This window comes from Apodemus sylvaticus, chromosome 4 (genome assembly GCF_947179515.1).
Source record: "Apodemus sylvaticus chromosome 4, mApoSyl1.1, whole genome shotgun sequence".
Taxonomy (NCBI): Eukaryota; Metazoa; Chordata; class Mammalia; order Rodentia; family Muridae; genus Apodemus; species Apodemus sylvaticus.
In genome coordinates, this window is record NC_067475.1 from 81,014,499 (window position 1) to 81,042,306 (window position 27,808).

General features: G+C 36.0%; 1 protein-coding gene across 6 annotated transcripts in view; it reads right to left on the reverse strand.

Moving 5' to 3' along the window:
• The window catches only part of Lrba (LPS responsive beige-like anchor protein), a 583,194-nt gene that overhangs the window by 199,854 nt on the left and 355,532 nt on the right, over nucleotides 1–27,808 (reverse strand). For 4 of the 6 annotated variants that reach the window (XM_052180236.1, XM_052180237.1, XM_052180235.1 and 1 more), the window contains exon 41: nucleotides 26,317–26,373. The exons of the other annotated variants lie outside the window; for them this stretch is intronic. In XM_052180236.1, the coding sequence (XP_052036196.1) occupies nucleotides 26,317–26,373 (57 nt within the window). The remainder of the gene's footprint in view (nucleotides 1–26,316; nucleotides 26,374–27,808) is intronic. 6 annotated transcript variants of the gene reach the window in all.

Sequence of the window (27,808 nt, forward strand, 5' to 3'; positions counted from 1 at the left end):
TTGTTATGAAAATTTTCAGACATACACAAAAATTAAGGCTATCATACTGTGAAAATTTTTATATAATTTCAACAATTTTGATAATATGAAGTCACATGAATAACTCATGGTTATTTTCTTCTTTCTGGAGTATTTCAAGTAAGTACATTTCATTCATAAATCTAATACCACAGCTCTATTATCAGAGAAAGAGATTCTAATTGACATAAACATGATGCTGTTACATTAACAAAATCAATGATTTTTTAAAATTATCCAATTATAATAAGATCAATTGAGAACTTTTTTATATTTTCCAAATAATAATGACAAAAGTCTATATATTATAGCATGCCACTGTGTTTTTCAATTATTTTAATTAATAAGACCATCTCCTTTGTATCTGGTCAATTGCTTATTGTGTCATCATTTAGTTTATTTTACTGCTTCTTAGAATAAGAAATTTCTCAAAAGTGAGACGCAAGCTTTTCCTGAAATTGACTCAATAATCTCCAGAATCAGTTCTGTGTTCAATACAGAGAATCAGTCCCAGACAATGATCTCTCCTGGTTGAGAGCTCTACATGGAACACAACTTCAAAATTCTGAAGGCTGAATAATCTGAAGGTGGACCTGGGTTCTATCAAACTATCTGTCAAACATGAGGCAAAACTAAAGATGACTTAGATCGGTAAGTTGGTAGACATTTATACGCTATGCACAGCTTTGGAAATCACTAGAGGATGGACATTACCCAACCAGAAGCACTGAGCAGAGAATCCAAGGCAGCATAACTCCTTTAATGACAGCTACAAGGCACATGTAAAAGCCAAGCTATCAGAATGGCTGCAGTCAAGAACGGAGGCGAACCACAGTGTGTGGGATAGATAGTACTTCCCATCTCAAGCAGTATCACTGTTTTTCTTTTTAAATTACATGTACTAATTGATCTATTCTTATCTCCTTGTACTAAGTTCAAGTCCAAGTGAATCAAGGACATCCACATAAAACCAGACACATTGAAACTAATAGAAAAGAAACTGGGGAAGACCCTTGAGGACATGGGCACAGGGGAAAATTTCCTGAACAAAACACCAATAGCTTATGCTCTAAGATCAAGAATTGACAAATGGGACCTCATAAAATTACTTAGTTTCTGTAAGGCAAAGGATATTGTCAAAAGAACAAAACAGCAACCAACAAGTTGGGAAAATATCTTTACCAACCCTACATCTGACAGAGTTAAAGAACTTAAGAAGGTAGACTTCAGAGAGCTAAATTCTGGAGGACCCTGCAATACCATTCCTGGGTATATACCCAGAGGATTTCTCGGCATGCAATAAGGACACATGCCCCACTATGTTCATAGCAGCCCTATTTATAATAGCCAGAAGCTAGAAAGAACCCAGATGTCCCTCAATGGAGGAATGGATACAGAATATGTGGTATATTTACACAATGAAATACTACTCAGCAATTAAAAACAATGAATTCAAGAAATTCTTAGGCAAATGGTTGGATCTGGAAAATATCATCCTAAGTGAGGTAAACCAATCATAAAAGAACACACATGGAATGTAGTCACTGATAAGTGGATATTAGCTCAGAAGCTCTGAGTACCCAAGACACAATTCTCATATCAAATTACTCCCAAGAAGGAAGGAAGGAGAGGTCCCTGGTCCTGGAAAGGCTTGTACCAGCACTGTAGGGGAATACCAGGACAGAGAAGTAAGGAGGGGGTTGACTGGAGAATGGGTGGAGGGAAGAGGGCTTATGGGACTTTTGGGGAGGGGGGAACAGGGAAAGGGAAAATAATTTGAAATGTAAACAAAGAATATAGAAAATAAAAAATTAGGGGCTGGGGAGATGGCTCAGTGGTTATGAGCAGTGACTGCTCTTCCAAAGGTCCTGAGTTCAAATCCCAGCAACCATATGGTGGCTCACAACCATCTGCAACAAGATCTGACTCCCTCTCCTGGAGTGACTGAAGATAGCTACAGTGTACCTACATGAAACAAATAAATCTTTAAAAAAAAAAAAAAAGAAAAACAAATTAAAAAAACAAAACAACAATAAAAAACAAAGAATTTTTACCTGAGGAATAGGGAATGGCTGGGAAGCACCTAAAGAAATGTTCAACATCCTTAGTCATCAGGGAAATGTAAATCAAAATAACCCTGAGATTTCACCTCACACCAGTCAGAATGGCTAAGATCAAAAACTCAGGAGAAGACAGGCATTGTGGCATACGCCTGTAATCCTAGCACTTGGGAGGCAGAGGCAGGAGGATTTCTGAGTTCGAGGTCAGCCTGGTCTACAGAGTGAGTTCCAAGACAGCCAGGATTATACAGAGAAACCCTGTAGTGAAAAACCAAAAATCAGGAAAAAACAGGTGCTGGCAAAGATGTGGAGAAAGAGGAACACTCCGCCACTGCTGGTGGGGTTGCAAGCTGGTACAACCATTCTGGAAATTAGTCTGGTGGTTCCTCAGAAAACTGGGCATGACACTACTGGAGGACCCCATTATATCACTCCTGGGCATATACCCAGATGATTCCCCAGCATGTAATAAGGACACATGCTCCACTATGTTCATAGTAGCCTTATTTATAATAGCCAGAAGCTGGAAAGAACCCAGATATCCCTCAACAGAGGAATGGATACAGAAAATGTGGTATATATACACAATGAAGTACTATTCAGCCATTAAAAACAATGAATTCATGAAATTCTTAGACAAATGGATGGAACTGGAGAATATCATCCTAAGTGAGGTAACTCAGTCTCAAAAGAACACTCATGGTATGCACTCACTGATAAGTGGATATTAGCCTAGAAGGTTGGAATACTCAAGACACAATTCACATATCAAATAAAGCCCAAGAAGAAGGAGGGAGAGGGCCCTGGTCCTTGAAAGGCTCAATGCAGCAGTGTAGGGGAGTACCAGGACAGGGACATGGGAAGGGGTGGATTGGGGAACAGGGAGAGAAAAGAGGGCTTATGGAACTTTCGGGAAGGGGGGGGATCCAGGAAAGGGAAAATCATTTGAAATGCAAATAAAGAATATATGGAATAAAAAATCCTTTTATCTGTTGAAATATAAAATAATAATAATAATAATTATATGTACTAAGAACTGAATAATTCATAACATGCATTTATTTACAACCCTTGTCAGCAGACTTTTTATTTAGAGCCCATGATGAAATCATTTGTAAAAGAAAGAGGTCCCTGTTCTCTAAAGACTCCTAAGGACAGAAGCAGTGGCTTCTAAGTAAAAAAATAAAGATATTAGTAGCTGTGGTTCACCCACAACTCCTGTCCTTTCTGATATCTTAAAACACTGTTAGTTTTCTACTAGAACACATTTGTCTCTATGAATTAAATTACTTTTATTTTTTTATAATTCTGTAGCTTCTTTTTTTCTTGATCTAACCTTGAAGGATTCATGAATTAGAGTGGAAATGAAGAACTGATTAACCATTTGATGCTACATTAGCAACTACTATTTACACAGTGACTGTAGTGTAAGCACTGATGTTTCATTTAATTGAGGTTGTGAAATGCCAGTGTTAGGAGGAGAAAATGGTAAACTGAATATGAGAAATATGACAAAGAGTGATACATTCCCAATATCCATAAAAGGAAGTTTATAAAAGATATTTTAAAGAAGAATTATTTTTAAAAGTCAAATAAAGAAAAAGAAAGAAAAATAGCAACATTAGCACATTGGTATTTGTTTGTTGAGAAAAAGTTTCAGCATGTTCCCTTGGCTGACATGGAACTCACCACACTGGATAGCCTCCTGGATGCTGGGAACAAAGTCTTGTGCTGCCACGTCTGGCAAACTCACACTATTTTAAAAGGCAGTATGACTGTCTTAAAAGAATGGGCAAAGGGGTAGACAAAAGATTGCTCTTTGGTTATAAAGAGCCTTTCAGGAATATTATGAATTTCAGGAAGACAATGTCTTCTTACATTGTAAATAATCAAGTTTTACAAGACAAACACTTATTTGCAAGCTGACTGAGAAGATATTTGCAGCTGGAGTGTAGTTAGCATATAAGGAGCCTGAGATTGATGCCCAACACTTCCCAAATAGATGAACGAGTTACTAAACCCAGACATTATGATTTTCCACAGTCCTTGCACTGAAAAACGTAGTTAACCTACACACGTTGTGTGTCAGGTACAGAAATGCTATGCAACAAAGTACAGAGAGGGAAAAGGAAAGGAAAACATGATCTAGAAAAGAATTGTCAAGGGCAGAGGGAAAAGCTGTCCTTGCTGAGGAGCACTACTGGAAGGTGGAAACTTTGGTGGCCTGAAGCAAGCAATTATTTTTTAAAAAGCAATTATTTTTTTAAATTATCTTTTATCTTTTATTGCAGTTCAGTTGTTATCCTCCTCCCGGTCTGCCCTCTGAAAGACCAGCTCAGAAAACTTAGCTCATGGCCTCACCACCAGGATTGGAACTTGTGAATGCAGTTAAGATTAAGAAGAGTATCAGGGCTGAAATCAACCAAGTAGAAACAAAAAGAACTATACAAAGAATCAACCAAACCAGGAACTGGTTCTTTGAGGAAATCTACAAGATAGATAAACCCTTAGCCAGACTAAACAGAGGGCACAGAGACAATATCCAAATTAACAAACTCAGAAAAGAAAAAGGAGACATTATAACAGAAACAGAAGAAGTCCAAAAAAAAAAAAAAATCATCAGATCCTACTACAAAAGCCTATACTGAACAAAACTGAAAAATCTGGATGAAATGGACAATTTCTAGACAGATAGCAGGTACCAAAGTTAAATCAGGATCAGATACATGATCTAAACAGTCCCAGAACCCCTAATGAAATAGAAGCAGTCATCAATAGTCTCCTAACCAAAAAAAGCTCAGGACCATATGGGTTTAGTGCAGAGTTCTATCAGCCCTTCAGAGAAGACCTAATACCAATACTCTTCAAACTATTGCACAAAATAGAAACAGAAGGAACACTACCCAATTTGTTCTATGAACTGCAATTACACTTATACCTAAATCACACAAAGACCAAAAAAAGAAAAAGAACTTCAGACAAATTTCCCTCTTGAACATTGATGCAAAAATACTCCATAAAATTCTTGCCAATCAAATCCAAGAATACATTAAAATGATCATTTACCATGATCAAGTAGGATTAATCCCAATGATGGTTCAATATATGGAAATCCATCAATGTAATCCACTACATAAACAAACTCAAAGAAAAAAAAAACACATGATCATTTCATTAGATGCTGTAAAAGCATTTGACAAAATTCAGCATCCCTTCATGTTAAAAGTCTTGGAAAGATCAGGAATTCAAGGCCCATACTTAAACATAGTAAAAGCAATATACAGCAAACCAGTAGCCAACACTAAACTAAATGGAGAGAAACTTGAAGCAATCCCACTGAAATGAGGGACAAGGCTGCCCACTCTCCATACCTATTCAATATAGTACTCGAAGTCCTAGCGAGAGGAATCAGACAACAAAAGAAGGTCAAAGGGATACAAATTGGAAAGGAAGAAGTCAAATTATCACCATTTGTAGATGATATGATTGTAAATTAAGTGACCCCCAAAATTCCACCAGAGAACTCCTAAAGCTGATAAACAACTTCAGTTAAGTGGTTGGATATAAAATGAACTCAAACAAATCAGTGGCCTTCCTCTACTCAAAGGATAAACAGGTTGAAAAAGAAATTAGGGAAACAACACCCTTCACAATAGTCACAAGTAATATAAAATATGTTGTTGTGATTCTAAGAAAGTGAAAGATCTCTATGACAAGAACTCTCTATGTTCTCTAGGAATTCTCAATGACAAATTCCTTTGGCTAGGACTTTGAGTACTATATTGAATAGGTATGGAGAGTGGGCAGCCTTGTCCCTCATTTCAGTGGGATTACTTCAAGTTTCTCTCCATTTAGTTTGATGTTGGCTACTTGCTGTATGTTTCTTATAAGTCTTATTTCTTTATTTCTATGTCTTATATTTCTTATTTCTATATGTCTCTGAAGAAAGAAATCGAAGATCCCCCATGCTCATGTATTGTCAGTATTAATATAATAAAAATGGCCATCTTGCTGAAAGCAATCTATAGATTCAATTCAATACCCATCAAAATTCCAACTCAATTCTTAATAGAGTTGGAAAGAGCAATTTGAAAATTCATCTGGAATAACAAAAAAACTCAGGATAGCGAAAATTAATCTCAAGAATAAAAGAACTTCTGGCAGAATCACCATCCCTGACCTCAAGCAGTACTTCAGAGCAATCGTAATAAAAACTGCATGGTACAGTGACAGACAGAACAATGAATTGAAAATCCAGAAATGAACCCACACACCAGTGGTCACTTAATCTTTGACAAAGGAGCTAAAACCATCCAGTGGAAAAAAAGACAGCAAATAACCAACCCTATTAAAAATGGGGTACAGAGATAAAGAATTCCTGAGTGAAGTAACCTAATCACAAAAGAACACACACAGGATGCACTCAATAATAAGTGAATATTAGCCCAAAAGCTCGGAATACCCAAGATAACTCACAGATGGTATGAAGCTCAAGAAGAAGGAAGACCAAAGTGTGGATACTTCAGTTCTTCTTAGAAGGGGAACAAAATACCCATGGGAGGAGATACATAGTGCAGAGCAGAGACTGAAGGAAAGGCCATCCAGAGACTGCCCCACCTGGGGATCCATCTCATATACAGTCACCAAACACAGATATTATTGTGGATGCCAATAAGTGCTTGCTGATAGGAACCTGATAAAGCTGTCTTCTGAGAGGCTCTGCCAGTGCCTGACAAATACAGAGGGGAATGCTCTCAGACAACCACTGGACTGAGTACAGGGTCCCCAATGGAGGAGCTAGAGAAAGGACCCAAGGAGCTGAAGTGGTTTGCAGCCCCATAAGAGGAACAACAATATGAGCCTTCCAGTACCCCAGAGCTCCCAGGGACTAAACCACCAACCAAAGAGTACACATGGAGGGACCCTTGACTCCAGCTACATAAGTAGCAGAGGATGGCCTTGTCGGACATCAATGAGAGGAGAGGCCCTTGGTCCTGAGAATGCTTGATGCCCCAGTGTAGGGAAATGCTAGGTCTGGGAAGTGGGAGTGGGTGGGTTATTGAGCAGGGGGAGGAGGGAAGAGATAGGTGGTTTTTGGAGGCAAAACCAGGAAAGGGAATAACATTTGAAATGTAAATAAAGAAAATATCTAATAAAGTTTAGAGAAAAAAGTTATTAGGCATGTAACTTAACACTGAATTTCCACATGCCCCTTTTCAAAGGAAATTTCTCCCCCATAGCATTATAAGCACTTTTATCCAAATTATTTAGTATATCTATGACCCTCCTCTCTCCTTCTCTTGCCCTCCCCTAGAGTATGGAAGTTACAAAAGACCAAGGGAACTTGGGTGTTAGAACCATGAACTCCAGACTGTCTGGGTTTTATAAGCAAGGCTGCTTGGGGTTTTTCATGTTCATTTAATGTGATGATGACCCTTCTGGGGTATATTCCTCACTTTTCTCTTCTTTGTTTTTTATTTTTATTTTTTATTTCCCAACTTGTAGGTGTAGTCCATCAAAAAGAAGAAGCTCAGGTTTATATCCTGGTTTTACATACATTTTAGCAAACAATATTAAAATTTTAATTTAGTAAAAAGTACCCTGATGGAAATTATTTTTGTAATTCTGCATTTGAGAGTTTATCATCTTAACAAGTCCTAAAAAGGTTGTTTTGGTCTAGGTGTGGGGGTGCTTTTACTCCCAGCCTCTTGAATGAGTAAGGCAGGCAAAGTCTGTGAGACTCCTTTTGGGCGGTGTATGTCTTAACCTCCTGCTCCAGTAATCTTAGTGAGATCCCATTTAGATATCCCATTTATCCAGGAAGGTTCCTTTGTCCTCGATGATCCTCTGATGGGTTTTGACATAATCCAGCTTTTTTTCCTGAGCCTATGCCTGACTTTTAGAATAAAACTTATAAAGCATATTGGGAACTTCATGTAAATGTTTGGCATCAAATATTTTGCCTTTGAGAAGTGTAACTAACCTATCTCCTTGTAATTATCATCACAGAACACCTGTCCTTATTTGTGTATCTATACAAGAATATTGTCCATCTCCCTTTCCTAGGATAGTATGTATACTAAGAATAGAATGCTATGTATATAGGAGACATTAAACAAAAATTGTTTCATGAATGAATGGACACAGTGTCAGTTAATATCACAGAATCGACAACTGCTATGAAATTACTTAACGTTTTCTGAAATTTTCAAAAAGAACCAACAAAAATATGAAACTAGGAAGACTTGGTACTGTTACTGTTATCCCATAAAAGAACTATATTTAGAATCTGTTGATAAACTAAGATACAGAACAAACACATAGTAAATCTACTTCCTAGCATTCAGTTTCTACCACCTTTCTCTATTGCATAGCTCATAAATGCAAATCTTCCATTAATTAACACTTTTGATCATCTTGTATGGTTAGCTCAGTTTTCAAAGACATCTGTTAACTTTCAACAGTTTATTGAAGAACCGACGATAACGTCCACCTTGTAAACGGCATGCTCTTAGTGATCACACAGGGTATGTCACTGTCGTCTCCCTCCCAAAGCTTGATTGATTACTCCTTTTTCTTATGTTCATTAATCTCGTCACCTTATCTTTTATACCACTTCATTTTAGCAGAAAGGTAATAATAAAACCCTCATCCATTATCCTTTTACTCATCTAGTCAAGCGGAAATGGTTAATAACATGCTACAAATTGAACTTCAATCACCTCATTTTCTCCTTTGTTGAATACACATTAAAATATATTCCAAAACTGCAATTTGTTTTACAAGAGAATTTGTGTTATATTGCTACAGACAACTAAAATTAAGTGTTTCTCAGTTTGGTTATTAAATATATCCAAGTGCTCTTTTATCGATAATACTAAAACATTAACTCATTTTATTAGTGTGTACTAAGACCAGAGCCTTATCTCCTAGAGCACAAAGACGTCTAGAATACCTAATAGTATGTGCTATATGATGGGTCATTTATCTTTTCACAAAAATACTAGTGATAATTTATGAATTGGTACATCATTACAGATGAAATTGCTCTCTATTTTTAAAAGTTAATTTGTTTACATGCAGCCTTATCTTGAAATGCAAGCTCTATTAGTGAAGAGGTCTTTAACTGTCATAGAAAACAGCAAGAGAAGAATGGGCATATACATAAAATGGAAAGACGTGGTGATTTAAGATTTTAAAACCATAACCTCTGAGTGGAATAAATTTTTATATAATTAGATGATGACTCTCAAAAGGAAATGGAAAAATGACGTCTCCAGCCACATTAAATTTATACACACCACAACAAATAATGGCTGAGCTGACATCTTATGCATAGTACTGACGATACCATAGAGAAAGAACTATTATGATAGGAAGAACTGATTTCTACCAAAGTAGGAGAGCACCTTTAAAAAAGTTGAGAGGGCTTTTAATGACGCTGCTCTTCTTGCCTTGACCCTTGACCTCTTGATTGTTGGTATCATAGGTGTGTACCACTGCACCCACCTTGGTACCTTTTATCTGTAAGCAAGAAGCATGTTCACCAGCAAAATAAAAAGAAAATTCAGGGCAAATGTCAGAGAGTATCACAAACCAACCAAGGCCCACTAGAATTATCTTTGTTACTGGGGTTAGGTGGGCTCTCTAACTCCAGTATTACTTAATTAAAAAATCAATCTTCACTGGACAAAAATGCTTATGCACTTTTGTGTTCTTTTTATCCCTCAGATTGTTTCATTATAAATTATGTGTAGATACCTTGAAATAATTACAGTTACTAAATTATATATAAGATCATTTATATAGGTTGCTGTTTTTCAGGAGGAGCAGATACTATGCCAGATGTATCCATCTCCATTAACATCAGTTTTAAGACTTTGTATTACAATATCCAATGATACCAATGAATGAGTGACTCTACCCACTCTTCAGCATAGGTTGGCTTTTATGAAAACATAAAAGGTTTTCAAGATATGTCACAGTTAGATATGAATTACATATCACAATATATTATTTATGCCTCCCATGAGTAATCCCTTTTTTTAAAATAATTGTGCAAAACTTGAGATTGCAGTACCAAAAAGGCTTTTGTATACAAGAAGGGTTGTTTTAACTGTTTGGGGAATATGTCTGAGACTAAATCCAAGGCTTCATGCATTCCAAACTTGTGCTCTTACCACTCAGTTGTATACAGCTCCTCCACACACCCATGAGACCAAAAGCCACTAAATACTTAATCCTTACAAAGATACTGAGAACACAAATGTTTCCTTTAAAGAAGCACGGTAAATTATACCTGGATACAAATTAAAAAGTGGAATCAGGAGCTGAAGAGATGGCTCAGAGGTTAAGAGCACTGGCTGTTCTTCCAGAGGTCCTGAGTTCAATTACCAACACCCACATAGTGGCTCATACTGGGATCTGATGGCCTTTTCTTCGGTCATTTGAGCACGCATGCAAATTAAACACTCATAAACATAAATTACATAAATAAGTAAATTTTAAAAACATGTTATCAGTAAATAGGCCCATGTGCACAATCGTTCTTTTTTTTCAATTCCTAAAGATCCTTGTTTTGTATCAGATGCCAATGCTTGTAAGAAAACTGAATGGGGATCCTGTTCAATTGGCTGCTTCATGAGACCTTGTTAATGTGGCAAAAGTTTTCTTTCAATGCCAATGAAATTACTGCATAAGACTCTGAAAAACTGGGAATGTTATTTCTTTATAGACATAATTGTTTCCTAAACATATAAACATCTTAATGTTTCCTAAAAGAAGAGCAGTATGAAACAGGTCTTGTTTTGTATAAATCCTTTAAAAATAAATGACAAGGTTTTACTATGCAACCCAGGATGACTTTGAACTTGGGATCCATCTGCCAGGGTGCTAGGAATATAGACAAACACCACCAAACTCAGAAAAATGCAATCCCCTTAAGTCAGGGTATTGCTGAGCAGCAAATCTAGCAGTAGGTCTACAGACATCACAGTTTGCTCATACAAGACTTATTACATACCAGAGGAGCAGAGCTTCTACATGACTAATGAAGATCAACAGAGAACATGCCTCTAGCCAAAATTCCCAATAAGAAATACTTATCACTGTTTCATGGTTTTAGAGATATGTATTATTAATGAGCCTATATTTACCTTGCAGAAAATAAGAAATGAGAGGAGAGGGAAGGGTTGTAAAGTACAGAAGTAATATTTCTCACAAGATACTGATTAGTTTCTTCAGCAATCACTACCCTAACTTAAGAAGGCTTAAGAACAACATAACAGATTCAACACTGCTAGTGCAGGCCAAGCCCAGTGAACAACTAAAAAAGGATATTTCTGAGATATTTAAGTACCGTCTAAGTATGACATAGTATTAATGAATATAGCTTTTAAAGGTTATGTTATTTATTCTACAAAGTAAGACATAATTTAGAGGAATGTATAAAAGTATTTAGTGAGGCAATTTATTCAATAATTTTCAGCGTTTTACTTGTGGTAGTAACCACTTGTCAATTGTAATGACTCTGAGATCCAGACGTGGCTTTGGGGATAATGTTTTATTTCCTTTTCTGGTTGCTGATGTCATGGGCACTCTTTTGCAAAAATTAATGAGTTGCATGATTATATGCAGTTTCATAATTCAGTACATTTCAGTGAAGACTAAAACAGGCTACTCCTGTGAGGGTAAGGAGGAAAGATGGTGTTAGCCAGGCCCTTGAGTACACAACATAATCTCACCTTAAATTCTAAAATTCATTGCCATTATATAATAATTAACAAAATCAATTCATATAGGAACTCTGGACAAATGGTTTGAATACAAATTTTGGATCTACCACAGGAATTACAGGAATGGCAGCAATAATTCTGTGCCTCTGTTTACTCACATATACAACTTTAGACATGATTTTATTTATTTTATAATAATAACTTGCTTTTTGCATTTGTGCTATTCTAAGGTGTTCCCCCTCTTTCTCTTCTCTCCTCCCTCTCCTCCCTCCCCCCTCTCTCTGTCTGTCTGTCTGTCTGTCTGTCTCTCTCTCTCTCTCTCTCTCTCTCTCTCTCTCTCCCCCCACACTCTTTCCCACCCCACTCTGTGTTTACTTTACCCTCTTTGTTCAGTCCAAAATAGCATTCTAATTTCCTAACCCTAAAAAATAAAAAAAACCCTTATAACTCAATAGTTTTAAAGTAAAATGAAGACCAACTTCTTGCAACTATTGAAGAAAATTCATAGTATCAACTTAGTCTTAAATATCCCTTGAAGGATGCATTATGTGAGGTTACTGTGATTCAGTAACCCAAATCTCACATAGAAGTATATGGTATCAGTGTTACACTGATGGATAAGATGCAAACAGAATGCACTGTGGTTGTAAGTAGCAGCATAAATTCTGAGGTACAACTAACTTAGATTTGAAAAAAGGTGTCTCAGAGAAGATTCCAAGTCTGCCTCATCATTACTGAAATGGCGTATATTTTATCAGAAGTTGAATTGTAGGAATATATTTTATAATTTCAGCTCATAGCATAATACAAGCAATGGTATTTGAACTTTGTATATATTTTAAAATTTGCTTTAAGGGTTTTTCTATTTGATACTTTACCCTTTATTTTCATATTTTTAATTTGAATTTTTTAGAAATTGCCTTAATGTAACCCATGTTGGTTTTAAACTCACTGTGTACCCAAATCTGGCCTTGGAATTCTTTTTTTTTTTTTATTCGATATATTTTTTTATTTACATTTCAAATGATTTCCCCTTTTCTAGACCCCCACTCCCCGAAAGTCCCATCAGCCCCCTTCCCTCCCCCTGTTTTCCCACCCAACCCTTCCCACTTCCCTGCCCAGGTTTTGCCGAATACTGCTTCACTGAGTCTTTCCAGAACAAGGGGCTGCTCCTCTGTTCTTCTTGTACCTCATTTGATGTGTGGATTATGTTTTGGGTATTCCAGTTTTCTAGGTTAACACCCACTTATTAGTGAGTGCATACCATGATTCATCTTTTGAGTCTGGGTTACCTCACTTAGTATGATGTTCTCCAGCTCCATCCATTTGCCTAAGAATTTCATGAATTCATTGTTTCTAATGGCTGAATAGTACTCCATTGTGTAGATATACCACATTTTTTTGCATCCACTCTTCTGTTGAGGGATACCTGGGTTCTTTCCAGCATCTGGCAATTATAAATAGGGCTGCTATGAACATAGTAGAGCATGTATCCTTATTACATGGTGGGGAATCCTCTGGGTATATGCCCAGGAGTGGTATAGCAGGATCTTCTGGAAGTGAGGTGCCCAGTTTTCGGAGGAACCGCCAGACTGATTTCCAGAGTGGTTGTACCAATTTGCAACCCCACCAGCAGTGGAGGAGTGTTCCTCTTTCTCCACATCCTTGCCAACATCTGCTGTCTCCTGAATTTTTAATCTTAGCCATTCTGACTGGTGTAAGGTGAAATCTCAGGGTTGTTTTGATTTGCATTTCCCTAATGACTAATGAAGTTGAGCATTTTTTAAGATGCTTCTCCGCCATCAGAAGTTCTTCAGGTAAAAATTCTTTGTTTAACTCTGTACTCCATTTTTTATTAGGGTTTTTGGTTTTCTGAAGTCTAACTTCTTGAGTTCTTTATATATATTGGATATTAGCCCTCTATCTGATGTAGGGTTGGTGAAGATCTTTTCCCAATTTGTTGGTTGCCGATTTGTCTTCTTGATGGTGTCCTTTGCCTTACAGAAACTTTGTAATTTTATGAGGTCCCATTTGTCAATTCTTGATCTTAGAGCATAAGCTATTGGTGTTCTGTTCAGGAACTTTCCCCCTGTACCAATGTCCTCAAGGGTCTTCCCCAGTTTCTTTTCTATTAGCTTCAGAGTGTCTGGCTTTATGTGGAGGTCCTTGATCCATTTGGATTTGAGCTTAGTACAAGGAGACAAGGATGGATCAATTCGCATTCTTCTGCATGCTGACCTCCAGTTGAACCAGCACCATTTGTTGAAAAGGATATCTTTTTTCCATTGGATGTTTTCCGCCCCTTTGTTGAGAATCAAGTGGCCATAGGTGTGTGGGTTCATTTCTGGATCTTCAATCCTGTTCCATTGATCCGCCTGCCTGTCATTGTACCAATACCATACACTTTTTAACACTATTGCTCTGTAGTATTGCTTGAGGTCAGGGATACTGATACCCCCAGAATTTCTTTTATTGTTGAGAATAGTTTTAGTTATCCTGGGTTTTTTGTTATTCCAAATGAATTTGAGGATTGCTCTAACTCTGTGAAGAATTGAGTTGGGATTTTGATGGGTATTGCGTTGAATCTGTATATTGCTTTTGGCAAAATTGGCCTTGGAATTCTTATTCTCCTGTCTCTACCTCCTAGATCCTAGGATTACAGGATTATGTCACCATGCTTGGCTCTATACTTTGTGTTTAAATTTCTATGTCTTCTCTATAATGAAGTCGCTTTCTCTTACATATATTGCCACTTAAAAAAAATCACAAAACATTTTATCAAAATACTTAGAATAATCTCTATATTTTAGAAGCAAGTTATCATGCTACTGGATAGTATGCTGATAAAAAAATAAACATTTGAGGTATGCTAAACACGTATGTTACTTTTGTAGGTGCAAAGTATCGCAATAAAAAGCAAATACAAAAGTGGTTATGAAAAATTATTTAATAAGAATAGCAATGTAGCTTTCTTCAAAGAGTTTTAAAACATTGCTGCTGTCTAGCTCAATGATATGCATGGCACATATAAATAGCTGCAAGAGAAATGCTACAAAAACTAAGAAGAGCTGTAGGTCAACAGATCAGCTTTAATAAGCAGGCCTTAGAAACTAGTCACTGCAAACTCAAACTTTAAGCTATAGGTTTTCTTCATATGTATATACTATTAAGTGTGAATTTTCTATGGCTGAGATAGAACAATGGGAACTACAACCATCACTGTACTTCCCTCAAATGCAGTGGCCTCCAGAGCTGGGGAGACAGCTCAGTGAGTGCCAGTGCCAGTGAGGCAATCCCCAGACTTTAACCACAACCAGAGGAGGCCTGGAGAGGGGATAGTGGTTATGAGCACGTGTTGTTCTAGCATAGGATCTGGATTCCCAACTATCCCTAATTCCAATTCTAGGAGATCCAATACCCACTTTCTGACTTCTGTGGGCAGCAGGCATGGACATCATACATATACATGGATGCAGGCAAGACACTCAATCATAAAAGATAAAATAACTAAATACCAAATTAGGAAAAGAAAACACTTCTGATGTAGTATCATGCAACATATTCCTAGCACTACTATGGTGAGATGCAAGGCAAGGACAGGAGATTGTACAGAAAGGTCACAGCCCACTAAGCTGAGGGTGCACTGAGGCAGAAAGTATAAGGAGAACACTGCCTTAGGAAATTGTAATGCTGTCCTCTGGCCTCCACATATATATGTATGCACTGGAGTATGTTCCCATCTGTAGGCGCGAACGTGCGCAAACACACACACACACACACACACACACACACACACACACATACACACACACGAATTTTGTAGAATATAAAACGCAGTACCCTCTCATAAATGTTTAAATTTGTCTATGAATAACATGAAGCCTAACTGCAAAATACTTTATATTAGGAAAGCTCTTCCTTATCAGATAACAAAGGATTCACAAAAGAAACATTTTAGTGCTTCAAAAATACAGAGCCTGATTCTTGATTTTCAAGCCTGGTTGCTAATGTTTAAAGCCCATGAAAGAATAAGAAGAAAAAGGAGAAAGAAGAGCAAGACTATGGAAAGCCAGCTGGGCCACAACTCTACAAATTCCTCTTCCCCTTTATGGGAAAAGAAATCAAAGAAAACAAAAAATATATGTATTATTAAAAATAATACTGAAAAATATATATCACACATTTAATGTTCAGTCCTACCTGCAAGCTTTTTAAAATTCATAGTCCTGACCATTTCTTTTACTGTGTTCTTTATTTTTAAATGTGAACCAGGGTAGGACCCAACACTACTGTTCCTCTAAAGGAACGTAGGAACAGAAAGACTGATACCATTCTGCTACACACTGATCAGTGCCTTACTCATCCATCAGAGGACCTTCTTCCTGCCGCAGGTGGGAACAAACGCTGAGAACTGCAGCCAGATGATATGCAGAGACTGAGAAACCCTGCAACTTCAGCCCTAAACAGGATCAAATACCTCTCCTCTTGGCTCACACAACCATGAAGAAGAGGAGGTGAAAAGAGTATAAGAGCCAGAGGGAATAGAGGACAAAAATGAGACAAGGCCTTCTAAACAACAGGATCAACTCACAAAGGAACTCCCAAGAGACAGGCAGAATGCAGGGCCAGCACAAGTCTGCACCAGATGGGGACCTAGAACTTAAAGGAAAGTGAATACAAGCCCCCATCCCTAACCAAGAAGCAATCTCCATAATCACTTACAAATTAAAATTTACTTTTCTCTAAGCAAGTCTCACCGGGGTAATAAACTATACTTAAGGGTAGGCAGCATATCCAGCAGTAGATGGCCAACAGAAAACAAACCCAGAGACATCTTTTGAGATTCTTTATCTTAAAATGCCTTTTATTTTCTTCCTTTTCTCTTGTTTTAAAAAAATACCATTTTTTACTTTTTATGTTTATTTATTTGTTTATTCATTTATCCATCTATCTGCTTATCATATAGGTCCTTTGCATATATTTCAGCCCTTTCTTTTTTTTTATTCGATATATTTTTTATTTACATTTCAAATGACTTCCCCTTTTCTGGTCCCCCACTCCCTGAAAGTCACATAGGCCCCCTTCCCTCCCCCTGTTCTCCCCACCCACTCCTTCCCACTTCCCTGTTCTGGTTTTGCCCTATACTACCACAGTGAGTCTTTCCAGAACCAGGGGCCACTCCTCCAATCTTCTTGAACTTCATTTGATGTGTGTTCAGGATTATGTTTTGGGTATTCCAGTTTTCCAGGCTAATATCCACTTATTAGTGAGTGCATACCATGATTGATCTTTTGAGTCTGGGTTACCTCACTTAGTATGATGTTCTCCAGCTCCATCCATTTGCCTAAGAATTTCATGAATTCATTGTTTCTAATGGCTGAATAGTACTCCATTGTGTATATATACCACATTTTTTGCATCCATTCTTCTGTTGAAGGATACCTGGATTCTTTCCAGCTTCTGGCAATTATAAATAGGGCTGCTATGAACATGGTGGAGCATGTATCCTTATTACATGCTGGGGAATCCTCTGGGTATATGCCCAGGAGTGGTATAGCAGGATCTTATGGAAGTGACATGCCCAGTTTTCTGAGGAACCACCAGACTGATTTCCAGAGTGGTTGTACCAATTTGCAACCCCACCAGCAGTGGAGGAGTGTTCCTCTTTCTCCACATCCTCGCCAACACCTGCTGTCTCCTGAATTTTTAATCTTAGCCATTCTGACTGGTGTAAGGATTTCAGCCCTTTCTAATGAGACACAGAAGGGTGGTAGATTCAGATGGTAGGGTAGGTGAAGAGAAACTGGGGCAGGAAGAGGAAGGGGACTCCACACATGGATATATAGTATATGAAAAACATCTATTTCAATAAAAGAAAAAAGACTTAAAATGCATCACACATTTATATATCATGTATTATTAGTCTAATCTTCATAACCACCTCTGAGCACCTTCTTTTAACCTAGTTTTCTAGTGGCTACGCCATTAGAGACAATGACAGCCCTCCCCAGCACCCACTAACAGTCATTACTCCTCAGAAGGAGCAGGTCTTCAAGAACACTCCTGTAAGTGGGTGGAAGTCCCATTTGCACAAACATCAAGAGCTGCTGCCTGCTCATGAATTCAGCAGCAATGACGTTTCTGAATTTCTCTGACTTAAAAAAAATTAATTTATTCCAAATCAGTTTATCTATTTCTAAAGATACTACTAAAGAAGTATAACCCTTTTTAAAAACCATACAAAGGAGATGGGGTAGTGGGGAAGGGGGAATCCCAGAGTAGTTCAAGTCATTAGTCCCACTCACGTCCTCTCTTATGTGCTCCCCATTCACCACAAAGGCTTTTTAGGGTTCTGGCTCACTGCCACACCTTTTACGATAGGTTCAGATTTCAAATATGAAAATTAATTTGTTCTAGTATCTAGCACTAATTTTTTGAAAAATTAAGCAATAAAACACAAATTATTTTATGTTGGAGTTAACTATGGCATTTTAGAATGGAATTAATAATTTGTGGGACTACTCAGTTATCAGTTTTTTACTGTTCAGTATAATTTCAAGAAAGTAGAAGAAATATCCCAGAGAGGCACATTTACAGCCATTCACTCCTCACCCCTTGATTCTAAGGGCAATGCAGCAAGAGGATAGCAGTTTGCTGTATGGAGACGGGCTGTCTGGGTTAAAAAATTAGCTCTAGAACTCTAGGCAAATTAGTTTTCTCAGGACACTACTGTCTCCAACTGTGAAACTGCAACAGTAATACTAATAATTTAATGAGTTAGCATGTAAAATTCTCAGCACATTATGTGCTATAAATATTATTTCAATTTTAAAAAATCTGTGTGGGTACACACGTGGGCACGCACATGCGGAGGCCAAAGGGGGCCCTGGGTGTCATCCTCAGGATGCCATCTACCTCCTCTGAGGCAGGATCTATTAATTAGTCTGGAGCTTAGCAACTAAGCTATGCTGGCTGGCCACTGAGCCCAAGGGATCCGTCTATCTCTGCCTCCCCAGCACTGGGATTTCAAATGCATATTGCCATGTCCAGCATTATAAATGCCATTTATTGTTATTGTAATTACATTTTCATTCATTTGAAATAAATGTATTAAGCATTTACTCGCTACCAGGCATTGTTCTAAATATGACAAGTTTTATCTACGATTTATGCAGACTAGACACTGAACATGAGCTTAACTATTTTTTATTGCTAAAAAAAGGTAATAATGAATTCTCTAAAGCTAAAGAGAGGAAATTGTAGTCATTAGCAACAGATGGCTTCATAAGGCAATGGTGATGTGAGATAACTAGTTCAAACATTGTAATGCCTAGCCATCAATGTTTTTCAACACAAATTCGGTGTGTGTAGTGGCATGCATGAAACCTGGCATTCACTCTCTGGCACAAGTCATACATGTGCATATGTGAACATATATACCCAAATGCAGAAAAATAATTTACAGTAATAATTCCAGTGTTTAATGAGGTATTATTCTATACTTTTATCAACTTGGTGACATATGCATGAATATCATTTTTAAAGTTTCATAGCAAACTTCAAATAAATTCAAGATACCGGTGTTATTTACAAATCAAGCCAAAATAATTATATATTTCATCTCCCTGTAAAATGAAAACAATGCAAATAAATTGTTATTTGTATAACCAAAACACAAAGTATATTCCACCTCTCCCAAACTGGAAAAAATATTTATTAACTCAAGCTTTACTAATTATGTAAATTTTCATCTTTTCTGCATGTAATTTCATTCAAACTTCCCTTCTTTTTCACCAATTAACAACCCTGCCAAATGTTTGGATTTGAAAGGCCACAGTTTTATACACAATTAACAGTCAAATTCTAACACAAATTACATGTCATTCTTATCTCTGTGTACACATTGAACTCCTATATCTTGTTGCCAGCAGGCAGCTTGCACTAGGGAATACATCCTGAATTTGTTTAATGTCTAGGAATAGCATTTCACACTTAGGAAGGAGATATTATCCATTACTTCCTATGGGAAGTGAAATTGCCTTGCTCCTTCCTTTGTATTTTGGTCAAATAGGTAGTTTAGAAAGTAGTTCACTATCCATTTATCTGTTATCAAATATTTTTATAGAGCATAACAAGAAAGGTGATGTTTATTTTACTTAAAATTTCCAGTATGGCCACAGAAACTTGGATGGAAACATTTTTTTGAAGTACAAATGTCATTCTGCATACTTGATCCATAGAGAAAATATTTGAAATTGGAAGAATCCTAGAAAATTAGATTCACACAGTCATTTATGATTGCTTCTCTAGAAAAGATTTTCAACATTGCAAATAATTAATCAGCCCCTTAATGAGCAAGAACAAGGCAATCACCAAACGGCCAGAAACATCCTAATCTCTTGAAATCTGACACTTTATTGCCATTCTCTTGACACTAAAAAGGTACACAGAGCCATTTCTATATAATACAGTGATAGTCTATGAATTAAAGAAATGAAAGAAAGCAAACAAAACATAAATATCATTCTCAAATTAACCTTTGAAATAATTTGGATTGCTTTAGTTAGCAACTTAATGCCCTACAGTGGCCCTTCTATGACTAAAATTGTCTTAATATTGGACCTAATACTTGTCTACCTAGCTAGCATTAACCCTCCCAACTTTTCTTCATACTTCAAGCTATCTCTCTGACCAGCATCAATCCTGACACCTGAAACATACTTCTGATGATTTATTTAGTGCAGGTCTGCTCACTCTTTGCTCACAACTGAAATTCCATTCCTTCAATGACACATCCAATGATCGCCATTCTCCTGTCTTCCAAATCTACCTCTACAAACCCGCACTTTCCCTACGATAGCATTTACTATACTATGGCCAATTTGCTTGTTGTTTGCCCACTGCTAAAATGTAAGGTCTGTGCACAGTGTTGAGGAAGCTCAGAAATGCTGTGCTCGCAGCTGAATTCTCACAGTGTATACTTAATAGTATACACTTGAATAGTCACTTGATTTCTAAAACTGGGTTTTGAGAAACCTATCTCAGAGCAGAGCACATGCATACTGTACTATTCAGTATTATAATACTATTATATTCATTTCCATTATTTAAAACAATTCATATTTTTATAAAATGTTCTCACAACCAATAAATGCATACATAAATAAATCTCAAGAAACTGTGACATATTTGGAATGATATTCAAACTGGTGCAATAGCAGAAAAGAGAAATCAGAGATCACACCTGAATTCTCCTGGAATTGAACTGACTACATCTATGAGTAGGTAAGGATGTACCTACCTTTATTATGAATAATTAAAAAAGCTTAATTTATAAACTATAATGCATATGAGACCAGTAGTACTTGTTAATATCTTTATTAATAATATAATAGTTAAAGTAATCATGGGTGAAAGTGATACTGAAGGAAATTTTTGGTTAAGATATAAAATAAAAGATACTATATTAAATACCACACATGAACTAAAAGTTCTACTAAAATCCCTAGATAAAATGTTAAAACATTTATTTTGGAAATTGGTGCCACATACACCAATAATCATTGAATTAATAATCATTAAATGATAATTAATAATCATTGAATTCTTCACAAAGTCTTATTCTGCTTCTTGTATTTTAAGATCCTGTTCAGGGACACAGTTATTATTTAGAGGCCACCTACATGACTTATTGAAATAAAACCTCCGCATTTGGTTTTTTAAAACGAACTTTGGTATTTGTGATACAGGGGAGAGTCACATAAATCTTCAAAAGCTCACACTTTGATACAGGTATATATTATCTGAATAAAGTCAACATGTGACTTAAAGAGTGACTGATGACTTACAGAATATTAAAAGTTATATTAGATATCATCTTAAGGCTACTTACCAAAGAAGTCATTTTAAAATGTAGTAAAGCACCGAAAGTAGGTTATTTAACTCACTTTAGGATATTTATAGTGAATAGTATCATCTATGAGAACAAAATAAATCTTGCCTTCCATTTTTTTTAGTGCTATCAAATTTAAAATGCAAAATCTAGAAACCATCTTTCCAAAAACAGTTCATTAAAAAAAAAGTATTGGACTAACACAATTTTAAGTTTACAGGACATAAATATAAACTTAGGCATAGTCAAAAATACCTGATACATAAATGTTTCAAAACTTGGGAGGCAGAGAACATTGCTATAATTAACAGTAAATGAACAAATTCTCTTAATCCTAATTTTCTGTATTAAAAATTATGTGTATATTTTGCATAGGAAAGCTATGCCACACTCCAGCCTGAGCAAGCCCAGTCACAGTATCCACCAGAGGCTGCTTGGCAATATTAACATGGCCACACTGCACATGTTACTTTTAGCTTCTTTATGTATAACAAACTGCATTCAATTGGTGAACAAATACAATGTTTAGTATCATATTTAAAACCACTATTCAAACCTTTTCTTAATGCTATTATCAGTTTTTCTTTTGCAACAATTTTGTGTATAAAAATAAAAGCCTCGGATTTTTATTAGCACTGCCCCTTCTTTGTTTTGCTCCACTCTGTAAAGCCCTTTTGGGACACTAAGCCTGCATTTACTATAATACGGATTAAACTTTCTTTGTCCCACTGCACAGGGTTTGTTAGCAGGTTAGTCTTTTTACATTTTTCACAGGCAGCCTGCAGCTTACCCCTTAGGCCTCACTCAAAATACTTCTGTGGATTTACAAAAATGCCAGCGTGGTCTTGGGGTTAATTGGAAGATAAGTACTGCCTTTAACATAGACTCATTAAACATTTAGCCTTACCATAAACCATCATACTTGGAAAAGCATCCTTTTAGAAAACTCTGGGACAAATGATTGTTGTTTTTAAATTTGACTACTGGTTGGTCTACAGAAGACTTGAAAACTACTTTATTGTCTCAAAGTGATGTCATAGAACAATGACATTTTCCTGAATAGGACTATTCTGTCTTTAATCTTAGTTTCTGCATAGATGAAAAAAGTTAAGATTTTCTAAGGAAAAGAGAGCTAAAAGTTCTATGTTTCTATAAAAGAGACTGGAAATAGAAGCTCAGTTGATCATAATACCAGATTACCAGATATTTATTTTTAAACAGAAAAGCTTTGTTGTTTTTTTTTATTTAAATTTTGTAAATAGCCAAAAATTAATCATATGGTTACAACTAGATGAATTTATAAAATTTACCAAAAATAATTAAAACAATCAGTTTACCTTTTAAATTTCTAAAATAAATGCTTAAGCATAAATACACACAGAGTGAATTCACTGCTCTTGTATTTTATTTAATTATGCAAGGAAACTGTTATCCAGATTAACTTTTCCATCCCTTTACCTCCTTCCACTTTTATCACTCCACTCCAAAACAGAAAAGAAAATGTGACAAAACACACACACACACACACACTTGAAGTAAAGGATTAGACATATTTGCCCAAGATGCAGATAACAAAAGCAAAAGTGAAGAAAATTGAAGAGACAGCCAAACTTCAGCAACAAAATGGTTAAAGAATCTGAAGCATTGTTCCCCTTACTCTGAAAGTCGGCTCTATCATGAACAGCGCAAACATCAGACAAGTTACGATTACTGACCATTATCTCCTTAATTTTCTCCGCTTTCCCTCACATTCCCTCTTGCTATCTGGGCACCATTTTTCTAAAGCTTTATTTCTGTTAAGAAGTAAACTTTCCCTAATCCATCTATTATGTAACCTTTAATTGGATTGGGAGCAGGGTGGTGTATAAAATAGCCCCTATTCACTCAAAAGGACTGTAGTTTTAGGGACTTAAAGGAGAAAGGTATTGTTAAAGAAAATCCTCTGGGAATCAAGGATTAAAATATGGCTGTCCTAAATTCATCAACTCCAGGACACCAATGAATTGCTTCCTTAAACAGGTAATTTTTCAAATAAATGGTACAGCAAACTAAAATTAAAAATTTAAGTATAACAAAGCATTTATAGTGATAACAGACTTGGTACTTCAACTCACAATAACAAAACCAGAGAATGGAGCAAGTAAACTACCTTCAAAACACTTGCGCTCTCTCTCTCTCTCTCTCTCTCTCTCTCTCTCTCTCTCTCTCATACACACACACACACACTACATGCACTTTATATTATGTTAAACAAAAACAGACTAATTTCTATATGTGTTCTATTTGTGTAGGCTTGAAGTAACAACATACACTAACAAAATGGAAAAAAGCTTTTTATTTCAAAGTACATTTGTTCTTACTTATCAAAAGATATCAGATAAACAATCATCACCCACTATACTCCCTCGACCAGCTATCTCCTCTGTTTCATGTGAAATACTATGCCCTTGTGCCTGAAATATGCTGTGCTCTGGTGGGCCTTTTCCACCCTCTGTCCTGCCATGTTGCACACCCATGTCTCTGGGGGAGCCTTCAACAGTGAGACGTGTGCAGTGGAGGACCCGGCCCACACATCAGCAATCACTGTAGGAATTAAAGATGTGAAAGTACCAAACCTGATATCTCTAGTAAAACGATATCATGAGTGTACCTACCAATGTTAATCTTTCAAAACTCACATATCATTAGCATCAAAACAATAGGAAACTGTAGAAGAAGACTTTTAGAGAAATCAAGATTAGAGAACTTGCCACTTACTCTGTGTGGTTTACAAGTCTTTAAGAAAAAGAAATAAAATAAATTAATTTTAGTGATTCAATAAACGGTGCTTTGCAAAAATAGTAGATTTTAAGAGAACTTTTACAACATACTGCCTCTGCTTTGAAAGCTTTACCATATTTAGTACCAACTACTATGGTTACTGAAATGGTTAGTTTTCTACCTCAGGCTACTGGCAAGTGAATTCATTCATTTACTCCTTCCTAGTTTCTTCTTGTAAATAATGTCTTTAAAGCTTCAATCAAACTGTATAAAATTATGCAATAAGTTATACAAATAAATTATATCTCTGAAAGTTTTTCAATTATTGCATTATAAATGTTTTACATAGCAAACTGAGCTACCAGCCTAAAAGTCAGTCTGTCAAAAATAGTTGACACAGTTAAATCACCTATGCACCCATCACAAACATTTACAGAGCACTCTTTTTGAGTGTTTATGCTAAATACAGATGATTCTACTCTTGTAATTAATAGTCAGAGATATATAGGAATTATATGTTCTGAGAAAAAGTTTAAATATGATTCAGTTTTTCAAAACACAGGTCATGGAGCAGTTCCAATACATAACATATCTAAAATTTTAATATCGTCTAGTCATAGATTGTAGTTTAGACTACTTCGAACTTTTCCACACTGTCAACTTTCCTAGTGTCATCATATTTAATGCTATTTCATCATTTTTCTATTTATAAGTATTTTATTTCTGATAAATGATTTTTAAAAAACTGTAAACCTTTGATTGGCCAGTTTCAAAGAAATTAGTCTGCTGAGGCAGAAAAGGTTCTCTCTCCTGTCAGAGAAGGTCAGTGCACTCTCCACAAGCAATTATGATCCCTGAAAATTATAACAAATGGTCAAGGGAGTAAGTAGTCAGGATTAGAAGGAGAACATGAGGGAACAAGGAACCCTGGCCAGTTTAGGTTCTCAGACCTAAACAGTGAAATATTGTGTATGAATGAAAAAATATTCAAATTAACAGGGGAATCCTAGTAAAACTGCATACATGCTAAAAGGGGAATTAATGTTTTAAATAAAGCAAATTTTGTAGATCATGTTTTGATTTCAAAAACAAGTTTGACTGGCAGTTAAGATACACTAGATAACCTGTATAAAAAGATTATTGTACTTTCTCCATTTTGGGGATATTGCCTCATTCTTATACCCCAAAGCAACTTCATTTAGAAAAAAACATAGCCTTTTGTGTTAACGAAGAATTACTGTGGAGAAACCCTCTGAAATAGCTATAGAAAAATAAAATCTACAGCATTATCTCCAAAAGAATTAAAGCAAGTTTATAATATAAAGGGAGTATTTACCATTGTTTGGAAGCACACTGAATTGACTATCCAACAACTCCTTTACCCTAATGCCATTTTCCTAACATAGAAACGTTTAAACAGATGACTGGTGAGGATGCATTAGTCACAAGGTTAGCGCTCCATCATATTATATATGCAAGTAACAGTTCAGCAACTAAGGATGTTTCTAAAAAGGGAAAGTGACCTGGGGCACAGAAGAGACCCCATAACATGCATGCTGTTGCTTACAACAGATTAAATTGTAAGACTAACATTCTGCCCAATTTACAGCAATTTAGTTAGTAAACGTAACATACTTTCTAACTAAACTGAACTAGTGTCTAGCTAGTGATTCAGCTGCGAACTACCAACAAGTGTATCTTAATAAGCGAAAAAGATATAAAGATGACAGGAAATACAACTCTTTAAATGACCACAAAGTGAGATGAGAGATGACTCAGGATCAGAAATGGTTACTGCTCTTAAAGAGACAAGGACTGGTTCCTAGAACCACATCAAGCAGCTCATGATCACCTGTGACTCCAGGTCCATCCAGGGACTCCAAAGCCCTCTTTTGGCCTCTGCAGGCACCTGTTTATAAGTTGTACATATAAATTCAGGTAGGCACACATACATATACACAGATTTTTTTTTTAAAAAAAGTCTAAAAACAAATATAGAAAAAACTCTAAAGGATCCCTAAAATGAATAAAAGAGATCAACATAATACACACTTTAACAATTTCAATATAGTTAAGAATTATCTTAGGTATTTCTAAATATTCAATAAGGTCAAAATTATCTCTGATGGTATTCAGCATAAAAACCATTTATAAATTAATCATAAAGTATTTTAATATTTGAATATATATATTAACTCTATCTGAGAATTAGAATAGGAAGGCAGCAGAGATAATCACACATGCATACACAATACTTAGCTATGATAAATGGCAATGCAAGTGACGACTGTTTTCTGTATACACAGGGAACTTTCTCTAACCCTTCCATTTATGTTCCTAGAAAATGTCTAAGGATAGGGGTCTGGAGATATCACTTAACATTCTCTTCAAAATCAGAGCAAATAGGACCTGCCATGGCAGTTCTCACTGTAATCCAAGCACCCAACAACTAAGGCAAGAGCACTACTGGGAGTTTGAAGCCAACCTGGAACAGATAGTTTATTTTCAAAAGTTTAAACTTCATGGCAAATTTATATATAAGCCTAAAATACATACATAGCCTTTGTAACATAATAAAAATAAGGCATACAAATACATATTATATGATAGTGAGAATGGCATGTTAGCCTCTCTTTAAGATTTGTCTTACACCATCCATGTCAAAAGGTAGATTAGTAGTATATTCAATACACATGAGTGTGCACATGTGTACTTGTGTGTTTATATGTTTATGTGTCCCCTGAAATACACAACTCTCCAGCTGACATTTTCCATGCCAAAGTACAAGGTGAGTCCAGTGGGATCCTGGCTTCTTAATTTAATATATAAAAGACTTCTCAAAATACGGTAAAACTGTACAATTTATGAGTTCCTTAAATATACACAGTGCAAAATACATCTAAATATAAGCTAACAATGGAAATTAAAACCTATCAAACATGACCATTCATATACTTTCAATATTTTCATCTTTTGCTCAGATATGTTAAGTATATGTAAAATCAAAACACGGTAGTAAGTTTATCATCTTTATTCATTTTAAACTATATTGTGAAACATTTTAAAATGAATTAACATTCTAACTATGAAATGGTACAGTTGAAATTCTCCACAAAAAATACTCAAAAAGAGAATCATATGGCACTTTTATGAGCTTTGAAAATTAAGTTATAGTATCAGAATTATACCTGAAAAATTCAAAGGTAAAAGGGAATTTCTGAATGAATCAAATATGGTTTAGTGAAACACAATATGAAAAAGGATTGTTTTCAATGAACTACTTTAGAATCTTACTGAAATTTCTTCTAAATTAACAGTCTGTTTAAATATTTAAATGACTGTTT